Genomic DNA, 11,567 nt, shown 5'->3' with positions numbered 1-11,567 from the left:
AGAAGGGCCTCATACCCTAAAGAACAGTGCGGAAATATAGTGTTGGTTCCAGGAGGGTTTTTTTCTTTGGGGGAAGAGTCCTGGTATCTGTACTATCGATGCACATCCCAAACTAGGACTGAGAAAATACAGCATCGTAACTCCCAAATCCCTGAGGGAAAATAACACTAAGATAGTTATTATAATTATAGATCCTAGGACCAGAATGGTAAGGACAATGAAACCTGATGTGGTTACCATTTTTTCATTTTTCTTAAATTTTTTTTTTGCTTCCACTTTGCTTAACAAATAAAAAAAAATATTTCTAGTAAAGCGCGTAAATTCATGTTTTTTCATTCCATTAATCAGGAGAAGCTCATTAAGTAAGTTCAACTACCCTAGTTTCTCTTTTTTGTTGTTTCGAAGGTACCCACCTCCCCCTCTTCTTTCGTTTCTGAGAGCCGCTGGCACTGTCGTTTTTTTTGGAAGTAACACAATAACTAAAACAACGTCTTTGGAAATATTATCATTTGTAATGTTTAGACTTTTTCAACTAACCACCAGGTGATGAAAGTAGCGATATTAAAAACAGGAAAAGGTTTTTAAGTGAGTTATTAGTTACTTTGGTCTATAGAGAAAGTAGTGAGCGTGATTCTTATGTTTTTGTCTGAAAGCTCAATTACCCAGCATCTCTACTAAATAATATCATTGTGACATGCGATTCCAATGAAAAAACAAACTTTAAAATCCTGTAGGGAGCAATCAATTATGTGCAACATACCTTACATCCCCACAAGGAGGCGTATTTATTTATATATAGATGGAGACGGCAATCTTTCTGCAGTTCAAACATGTCCGTCTCCGAATTTAGGTTCAAAATTCCATTGGTGAAATTTCCTATAAGAAAAAAAAGAAGCAAATTAAAACAATTATTTGATTGAAATCGCATATGTTACAGTCCCAAATAGTTGCAGAGGATAAAATTAATTTCAAATTAATAATTGATTATTTATCTATCAACCACAGATACTAAGCACCGTAAATATATATATATATATATATATATATATATATATATATATATATATATATATATATATATATATATATATATATATATATATATATATATATATATATATATATATATATATATATATATACATAATTTGACAAATATTTAACAATTGTCAATTGTCAGCAAATGTCAGCAAAACAATTGTCAGCAAAAGTCAAAAGAAACATAATAATAATAAATGAAAGAAAACTGTGAAAAAGTTGATATATATGAAGGCAGCGCAATAGCGCGGCCTAGGTCATAACGATCTTGGCGCAATGAATTATCTATTTTTTTATCTTAGACCAGGGCACTTCATATCGAGGAATTTGTCGTAGAAACTTCAAAAAGGGCTCCTTCTTTTGGAAATTGAAACGACAAGTGCCCTTTTTAATAGTCAAAAGTGATTGGATGGCAACTAAACCCTCTCCCAGGCCACCTTTTCCCAAACCACATCCAATCAAAATTTTGAGATAGCCATTTTATTCAACGTAGTTGAAAGGTCCGACAATTATGCCTTTGAGGATGACAAATTCCCGCCAGCCCTCAGGGCAAGAGTTGAAAGTTATGCCCTGGGGGCATAAAAGGTTTTTTATAGAAAGCTTTGTCGGAAAACTTGAAAAAGGGCTGATTTGATTGGAAATTGAAACGGATAGTGCCCTTTTTAATAGTCGAAAGTGACTGGAGGGCAACTAACCCCCTCCTACGCCGACCCTTTCCCCAAATACATCCAATCAAAGTTTTGAGATTACCCTTTTGTTCAACAGAGTTGAAACGCCCAGAAATTATGTCCTTCAGGATGAACCCCCCCCTCCCCAGCCCTCGGGGCGAAGATTACAAGTTGTGTCCTAGGGAAACATAAAGTTAAAAAAAAAGTATTGTCATAGAAACTTCAAAAAGGGTTCATTCAACTGGAAATTGAGAGGGCTAGTGCCCCTTTTGACAGTTGAGAGTAATCACAGGAGGAATACCCCCCCCCCAACCACCTTCCTTATCTCCAAACCCCTCCGATAGAAATTTTGATATAGCCATTTTCTTCAACGTAGTTGAAGTCTTGGAATTGTCTTTGAATATGACAACCCCTCACAGCCCTTAGGACAAGGGTTGTAAGTTATGCACTTAGGGCATATAAGGTTTTTTTTATAGAAAGCGTTGTCGTAGAAACTTCAACAAGGGCTCATTCGATTGGAAATTAAATTGCAATAAAATATTTTGCAATATAAGGAAGCTATCAGTAATTTGCATAAGCGAAACTTGAGGCTCTTATTAAATTTTTATTAGATTGCTTAAAGAGTAAAAAACTGGCAATTGCACGAATATTTGAATATATTTTGACAATGGATTAAAGTAATTCGAAAACCAAAATTTTGAAGTTTAGTAAAAATTGTTGAGGTTTAGAATGCTTGCTGGTTAATGAAATAGTGTCATTAATGTCATCATTAATATCAAAGACAAATTATCCTACAATGTTACCAAAATGGGAACACCAGGACGAAACACCAGAGCAACGCGAAACCAGGCTTGCGGCTCAAAGAGAAAGGGCCAGATTAGGAATTTCCAATTTATGTCAACGAAGGCGTGTCGAGGAGCCACGAGAACAACGCGAAATCAGACTTGTAGTTGACAGAGAAAGTAAGAAAAGAAGAGGTGTCGAGGAATCACCAGAGCAACGCGTAACCCGACTTGTTGCTGAAAGAGAAAGTAAAAAAAGAAGGCGTGTCGAGGGACAGCCAGAACAACGCGGAACCAGGCTTGCGACTGATAGAGACTCTAAAAAAGAAGGCGTGTCGCTGTCTTAAAAAAGCAATGCGTGTATAATTATCCTACAATCTCACTAATCAATCGAAATTAATCTCAAAATAAATAAAAATATTTCTTTGAACAGGGACTTGGGGGAATACTCACTAAATTCTTTATACTCAAATTTAATTAAAAATGATCTAACAAAATATTTTACTAAACCGATTTACAATAGTACTGAACCAACTACGAAAAGGCCTTTGAGGCAGGCTGCTAAACAAGCAAGATTAGCTTTAAGAAATTGCATCTAATCATTTTATTCTCTTCAGTTTGAATGAGCTTATATTCTCATTTCATTCTTTTCGTCAGTCCTGGTTGAACTTCGTTGAAGTAAGGATGCTAGGGCTATTTTTTAAAAAAATTTTTAAAAAGTGTTTTTAATTATTTAGTTTTTAATCCTCACAATTTGTTGTAAGTTCTTTTATATATATATATAGTTTCTCTCTTATTCTTGTATTGTGCTGAAGACGGCCCTTGGACATAGGGCCGAAATATCTACAGAAATAATTTCCACTGTCTTGAAATTTTCCCTATTGTCTCTACGTTGTATTTGTTTGTTATGGAAAGGCAGTGTGGTCTTCGTCGCTATTTTCGTCTAGCTTATGGGGAGCAGTTGACCTATGATATCTTTTATTTTATTAGTCCAGGTAAAAAACATGCTAATATTATCTATCAACAAAATTTTTTAGAATCCTGTAGAAATGAAAACCTTATTCCCAAGTCTTTAAGATATAAATTACATTTAAATACCCGGAAAGACATTTTGAAAACTCTTCACTCATTAGTAATGATTTGGGAATAAAACAGGTGGTTCGAGAATCAATCGAAATTAATCTCAAAATAAATAAAAATATTTCTTTGAACAGGGACTTGGGGGAATACTCACTAAATTCTTTATACTCAAATTTAATTAAAAATGATCTAACAAAATATTTTACTAAACCGATTTACAATAGTACTGAACCAACTACGAAAAGGCCTTTGAGACAGGCTGCTAAACAAGCAAGATTAGCTTTAAGAAATTGCATCTAATCATTTTATTCTCTTCAGTTTGAATGAGCTTATATTCTCATTTCATTCTTTTCGTCAGTCCTGGTTGAACTTCGTTGAAGTAAGGATGCTAGGGCTATTTTTTAAAAAAAATTTTAAAAAGTGTTTTTAATTATTTAGTTTTTAATCCTCACAATTTGATGTAAGTTCTTTTATATATATATATATAGTTTCTCTCTTATTCTTGTATTGTGCTGAAGACAGCCCTTGGACATAGGGCCGAAATATCTACAGAAATAATTTCCACTGTCTTGAAATTTTCCCTATTGTCTCTACGTTGTATTTGTTTGTTTCTCCTGGTGTTCCCCTTTTAGTGAGATTGTAGGATAATTATACACGCATTGCTTTATTAAGACAGCGACACGCCTTCTTTTTTAGAGTCTCTATCAGTCGCAAGCCTGGTTCCGCGTTGTTCTGGCTGTCCCTCGACACGCCTTCTTTTTTTACTTTCTCTTTCAGCAGCAAGTCGGGTTACGCGTTGCTCTGGTGATTCCTCGACACCTCTTCTTTTCTTACTTTCTCTGTCAACTACAAGTCTGATTTCGCGTTGTTCTCGTGGCTCCTCGACACGCCTTCGTTGACATAAATTGGACATTCCTAATCTGGCCCTTTCTCTTTGAGCCGCAAGCCTGGTTTTGCGTTGCTCTGGTGTTTCGTCCTGGTGTTCCCATTTTGGTAACATTGTAGGATAATTTGTCTTTGATATTAATGACGACATTAATGACACTATTTCATTAACCAGCAAGCATTCTAAACCTCAACAATTTTTACTAAACTTCAAAATTTTGGTTTTCGAATTACTTTAATCCATTGTCAAAATATATTCAACTATTCGTGCAATTGCCAGTTTTTTACTCTTTAAGCAATCTAATAAAAATTTAATAAGAGCCTCAAGTTTCGCTTATGCAAATTACTGATAGCTTCCTTATATTGCAAAATATTTTATTGCAATATAATTTCCAATCGAATGAGCCCTTGTTGAAGTTTCTACGACAACGCTTTCTATAAAAAAAACCTTATATGCCCTAAGTGCATAACTTACAACCCTTGTCCTAAGGGCTGTGAGGGGTTGTCATATTCAAAGACAATTCCAAGACTTCAACTACGTTGAAGAAAATGGCTATATCAAAATTTCTATCCGAGGGGTTTGGAGATAAGGAAGGCGGTGGGGGGGTATTCCTCCTGTGATTACTCTCAACTGTCAAAAGGGGCACTAGCCCTCTCAATTTCCAGTTGAATGAGCCCTTTTTGAAGTTTCTACGACAATACTTTTTTTTTAACTTTATGTTTCCCTAGGACACAACTTGTAATCTTCGCCCCGAGGGCTGGGGGGGGGGGGGGTTCATCCTGAAGGACATAATTTCTGGGTGTTTCAACTCTGTTGAACAAAAGGGTAATCTCAAAACTTTGATTGGATGTATTTGGGGAAAGGGTCGGCGTAGGAGGGGGTTAGTTGCCCTCCAGTCACTTTCGACTATTAAAAAGGGCACTATCCGTTTCAATTTCCAATCAAATCAGCCCTTTTTCAAGTTTTCCGACAAAGCTTTCTATAAAAAACCTTTTATGCCCCCAGGGCATAACTTTCAACTCTTGCCCTGAGGGCTGGCGGGAATTTGTCATCCTCAAAGGCATAATTGTCGGACCTTTCAACTACGTTGAATAAAATGGCTATCTCAAAATTTTGATTGGATGTGGTTTGGGAAAAGGTGGCCTGGGAGAGGGTTTAGTTGCCATCCAATCACTTTTGACTATTGAAAAGGGCACTTGTCGTTTAAATTTCCAATAGAATGAGCCCTTTTTGAAGTTTCTACGACAAATTCCTCGATATGAAGTGCCCTGGTCTAAGATAAAAAAATAGATAATTCATTGCGCCAAGATCGTTATGACCTAGGCCGCGCTATTGCGCTGCCTTCATATATATCAACTTTTTCACAGTTTTCTTTCATTTATTATTATTATGTTTCTTTTGACTTTTGCTGACAATTGTTTTGCTGACATTTGCTGACAATTGACAATTGTTAAATATTTGTCAAATTATGTATATATATATATATATATATATATATATATATATATATATATATATATATATATATATATATATATATATATATATATATATATATATATATATATATATATATATATATATATATATTTACGGTGCTTAGTATCTGTGGTTGATAGATAAATAATCAATTATTAATTTGAAATTAATTTTATCCTCTGCAACTATTTGGGACTGTAACATATGCGATTTCAATCAAATAATTGTTTTAATTTGCTTCTTTTTTTTCTTATAGAAAATTTCAGCAATGGAATTTTGAACCTAAATTCGGAGACGGACATGTTTGAACTGCAGAAAGATTGCCGTCTCCATCTATATATAAATAAATACGCCTCCTTGTGGGGATGTAAGGTATGTTGCACATAATTGATTGCTCCCTACAGGATTTTAAAGTTTATTTTTCCATTGGAATCACAGGTCACAATGATATTATTTAGTAGAGATGCTGGGTAATTGAGCTTTCAGACAAAAACATAAGAATCACGCTCACTACTTTCTCTATAGACCAAAGTAACTAATAACTCACTTAAAAACCTTTTCCTGTTTTTAATATCGCTACTTTCATCACCTGGTGGTTAGTTGAAAAAGTCTAAACATTACAAATGATAATATTTCCAAAGACGTTGTTTTAGTTATTGTGTTACTTCCAAAAAAAACGACAGTGCCAGCGGCTCTCAGAAACGAAAGAAGAGGGGGAGGTGGGTACCTTCGAAACAACAAAAAAGAGAAACTAGGGTAGTTGAACTTACTTAATGAGCTTCTCCTGATTAATGGAATGAAAAAACATGAATTTACGCGCTTTACTAGAAATATTTTTTTTTATTTGTTAAGCAAAGTGGAAGCAAAAAAAAAAATTTAAGAAAAATGAAAAAATGGTAACCACATCAGGTTTCATTGTCCTTACCATTCTGGTCCTAGGATCTATAATTATAATAACTATCTTACTGTTATTTTCCCTCAGGGATTTGGGAGTTACGATGCTGTATTTTCTCAATCCTAGTTTGGGATGCGCATCGATAGTACAGATACCAGGACTCCTCCCCCAAAGAAAAAAACCCTCCTGGAACCAACACTATATTTCCGCACTGTTCCTTATGGTATGAAGTCTTTCTGCTGAAAGATTACATAATGAGGCCCTTTTCTAGCAAAAACCTTACGGAAGGGCGCAATTATGGAGGATTTTTGGTTCACAGATTAATTTAGAACACTTTGTATTTTTATGCAAAGGTTCAGACAATTAAGAACAGAAACGATAAAACAGGCTGAAAATTTGGTGAAAGTTGAGAAATATGCACTACTCACAATACCCAAATGCGCACTTTGCCCAAACGCTACAGCAGAATTTTAAGCTTTTACTTCAGATGCCTTGTTCGAGGATGTAGCTCGCACATCAAGCAATAATGTATCAAGACAATCTAATAATATTAGGGAAATATTAGAGGGAATAATAGGGAAGGTCGGGTTACTTGCCCTCCCCCTCCCAAAAAATGTTTGTTATTAACTATATTTTATCTTAGGAGCTGACCAATGGCCCCTGCTGAATGGCTCAACCCGTCTCCCCCCCCCCCAAAAAAAAAAATATATTAGAGTACTCCAATACAAAATTTATGGGAGCTGACCTCACTCCCAATAAAAAAAAATATTCAATAAATTTTAATCCAAAAATCATGTGATCTAACCCCTTGCCCTCTCTCTGTTGCCTCACCCCAAAATCTACTTATTAACAATATTTATTCCAAAAATCATGGGAGGGGATCCCTAGCCATCTAACCCATGGCCCGAAGTCCCTCCCCATCCACAAAAAAAGAAATGTCATACTATTCCAAAAATCACGGGAGCTGATTTTCCGTCCTCCCTCCAGGACCCGAACACCAGTAGTGTGTCGTATTCACTTATAGCGATTACTTATGTTCGCTTGTATCCACAGCGCGAAGAATATAATTATATATCACATATTCATCTTGATTTTACTAGTTTTTCCGAGGCTGTTCAAAACACATATAGTTTTCAGTAAGGCACCAGTTACGCAGTAAGTTTTAGATTTTTACAGTGAGAGAAGGTGGCAGTGGCCAAACTCTTGTTTGTAAGGATTTTTTTTTTCGTTTCAAGCTTGATATGCGTATTCAATTTAGTTTATATTTGTACCTACTTTATGTTTGTTTGCTATGATTTTTTATTTGATATCTGTTAGTTTTAGTTTTTATGGCACTTGGTATCTACCAAGTGACAGTTAAATTGGAAAAATTAGAAAAAATGAGGTTTTTTAACCTACGAACGGGTGATCGGATCTTAATGAAATTTGATATTTGGAAGGATATCGTGTCTCAGAGCTCTTATCTTAAATCCCGACTGCATCCGGTGACATTGCAGGGAGTTGGGAAAGGGAGCCTAAAATCTTGGAAAACGCTTAGAGTGGAAGGATCAGGATGAAACTTGGTGGGAAAAATAATTAGGTGGGAAATAATTGGTGGGAAAAATTAGAAAAAATGAGGTATTTTTAACCTACGAACGATTGATCAGATCTTAATGAAATTTGAAATTTAGAAGGATATCGTGTCTCAGAGCTCTTATTTTAAATCCCGACTGGATCCGGTGACATGGCGGGGAGTTGAGGAAGGGAACCTAAAATTTTGGAACACACTTAGAGTGGAGGGATCAGGATGAAACTTGGTGGGAAAAATAATCACAGTTCATAGATACCTGATTGACATAACCAGAACGGATTCACTCTCTTTGCGACAGTTGGGGGGGGGGTAATTCTGAAAAATTACAAACACGGGGTATTTTTAACTTACGAAGGAGTGATTGGAGCTTAGTGAAAATTTATGTTTGGAAAGATATCGTCTTTCAGAGCTCTTATTTAAATCCCCGTTTCGCCCATCCCCCCTCACCCAGTTCTGTTCCTGCTGATATTACTATCAAAAACGATTTGAATAGAAATGATGATAGATTATTGCCTTATTTTTTTAGGAATCTCATGCTTTCTGCAAAGCGAGAAAAGCCAGACCTGGAAGAGAAAGAAATGAAGAGGAGCGAATGTCGTGGAAGTACAAGTTGCGCTATATTCTCACTTTTGTTCCCTCTTTGAAGCTGAAGAGTTATGAAAGTATCTAGAAAATAGAAGTACACTTAAAATTTAACTCTAAATTTACTTTTAATCTTCCTTTCTCGAAATATTAATAAACTTTGATCTTTTAAAGAATTTATTGTATATGTTAAACTGTGTTTCCATGCTTAATTAAATAATCAAACCCCAAGACAACTTTACTGAGGAATGTTTATTTAGGCATTTGGTTAGTTCAGTAATTGAAGTTAGCAACAAATCTTCTTTGTCCTTTTTATTTATTTTTCGTTGTGTTTTTTTTATTTACGTTTTTTATTACTTTTGCAACTCAAATTATGTCTGCTGACAAATTTCACCAATCAGTAACCCTCTCCTTCTACTTCCCCAAAATCATGCTTTAAGTGTTCAAACATATATATATATATATATATATATATATATATATATATATATATATATATATATATATATATATATATATATATATATATATATATATATATATATATATATACCAGCATGCTTCCATTGGTATAATGGAGCGTTCTTCTACTTAGGTTTCCGCTTCATTGTAAACTATTCACCGTTTATTTTCGACAAGCTTTATTGAAGCACAATCATGTCCCTTGTAGATGTATTTATATAGATACGCTACCAGACGTATATTTCCTACATATTCGACATTTATATGAAATAGAAATATTTTAAGCATACGAGCATTATATGTGGCAATATGACGATTATCACGAGTAATTCTGCGATTATATGAATCTTTTCGATAAACAGCAGTCATGTAAAAATTTGTCTCTATTCATTTCGTCTAATTTCGTATCATAAGAACGCCGATACTTTAATGTTTCAGCATCCACTAGAGATGTGACTGAATTGTTTTGCTTTGGAAAACCGAATTATCCATTTTTATTAATGATACAACTCATAGTTGTATTTAAGTTCTCACATCGATTATAAATCGCCCACTTTAAGACTAATTCTCTTAATAATGGATCGTTGGAATTTGAAATTTCAGCTGGAACAAAACCATCAAAGTTCAACTGGAATATGGATTAGATCCTGAAGACTCATGATCAATAGGAAATACACATGTAGCAGTCCACATTTTTGAAATTCAATCATATACTCATATGCTCCCACTTTTCCAAATCTGTGTTCCATCGATTATAAATCGCCCACTTTAAGACTAATTCTCTTAATAATGGATCGTTGGAATTTGAAATTTCAGCTGGAACAAAACCATCAAAGTTCAACTGGAATATGGATTAGATCCTGAAGACTCATGATCAATAGGAAATACACATGTAGCAGTCCACATTTTTGAAATTCAATCATATACTCATATGCTCCCACTTTTCCAAATCTGTGTTCCTAATCAATATCATTGAATATATCGTCAAACTTCAGTTTTGCAATTCGAGCAATGAGACCACGGCGTTCTTGAGGAAATTGTTCTATAATAGAGTTATAATCAAATTTAATACTTGCAACTTGTTTAAGTTCAGGCTGATCAGGACCGCAGGTAAAATAAAAAATTGGGGGTCCAAGGCGACGAACAATCGCCAAGGCGTCAAAATGCTCAGCAAAGTAGCGTTTTACTTTTTCGCCAACGAATGCATACTGCTTCGAGGGTAATGCTTTGAGAAGTCGCGTAGCAATCATGTAGATTTTACCCATTATATTTCTCTGGTTATATTTCATCTAGTTAATACGATCACGCTCAACACGCATATCGGTATCAACGAGGCACTGTTGAAAAATCTTCCATTAAAATGCAAAGCATTAAAAGAAATCCGACGCAGGTCTTGTGTAACAGCTTGCACAAAAATATTTTCACACGTTCGGGTCTAAGCGTTTGAAGTAAAAGGACTACTGACCAAAATAAAATCTGCCTGGCTGAATATTAAGAGCATTTTACAACCTCTTTTATAATTCGATTATCATGTGTGGGGGACTTTTTATTTGGAGCCTTTAAACGGGCTAAATGACCTCTAAAAGACTGATTATAACCTATTAACCCAAAACTTAACAAAGTGAAATTAAACATGTCACAGCAAGGATCATTTCTTCTCCTATTTGTGTAATAAAACAGATGCATAATTGAAGCTTTGTTCGTTTCCATCTTACATTTGATGGGTATTAATAATTAACATTTAATAATTAACATTTTAAAATTAACATTAATAATTTAACATTTATTAACATTTAATAATTAACATTATTGTAATAATCTTTCCATCAAATATAGGTTAATTTGTGAAGTTAAAAAAAGTTAAAATAAATCAAGTGAAGAAAAGACAACACCCAAACCATGTTAACATATTTATAAATCTTGATTTAAATTTTTTATTTTATTAGTAAATGTGTTATAATTGTTACTCTTTTCCTAACTATTTTCTTTAAACTTTCACTGCCCCCTAAAACTAATCATTATATCCTAAATACACCAGTGCCCATTACATCACTTCTGGTTTCCTTTTTTTTATCACCCATTTTTGACACAATAGTACTAGATTTTCCCAGAGCCAAAATTATTT

At 34.4% G+C, this 11,567-nt stretch overlaps 2 protein-coding genes across 2 annotated transcripts; one reads left to right on the top strand and one right to left on the bottom strand.

Annotated features, from left to right (window-relative positions):
• Window positions 1-2,502: 2,502 nt before the first annotated feature.
• Window positions 2,503-2,835, top strand: LOC136043602 (zinc finger protein 821-like). Its single transcript, XM_065728509.1, has one exon. It carries the CDS (start codon window positions 2,503-2,505, stop codon window positions 2,833-2,835), a length of 333 nt encoding a protein of 110 aa, XP_065584581.1.
• A 1,400-nt stretch (window positions 2,836-4,235) lies between these two features.
• On the bottom strand, window positions 4,236-4,568 carry LOC136043601 (zinc finger protein 821-like). Its single transcript, XM_065728508.1, has one exon. It carries the CDS (start codon window positions 4,566-4,568, stop codon window positions 4,236-4,238), a length of 333 nt encoding a protein of 110 aa, XP_065584580.1.
• Between the last annotated feature and the right edge of the window lie 6,999 nt (window positions 4,569-11,567).

This window comes from Artemia franciscana, unplaced genomic scaffold (genome assembly GCF_032884065.1).
Source record: "Artemia franciscana unplaced genomic scaffold, ASM3288406v1 Scaffold_7511, whole genome shotgun sequence".
Classification (NCBI taxonomy): domain Eukaryota; kingdom Metazoa; phylum Arthropoda; class Branchiopoda; order Anostraca; family Artemiidae; genus Artemia; species Artemia franciscana.
Note: the sequence above shows the minus strand (reverse complement) of the source record. Positions and strands in the feature narration are given on the sequence as shown.

What these genes read in the sequence shown, in the direction of transcription:
- LOC136043602 (XM_065728509.1), top strand. Translation starts at nt 2,503, where the DNA reads ATGTTACCAAAATGGGAACACCAGGACGAAACACCAGAGCAACGCGAA.
- LOC136043601 (XM_065728508.1), bottom strand. Translation starts at nt 4,568, where the DNA reads ATGTTACCAAAATGGGAACACCAGGACGAAACACCAGAGCAACGCAAA.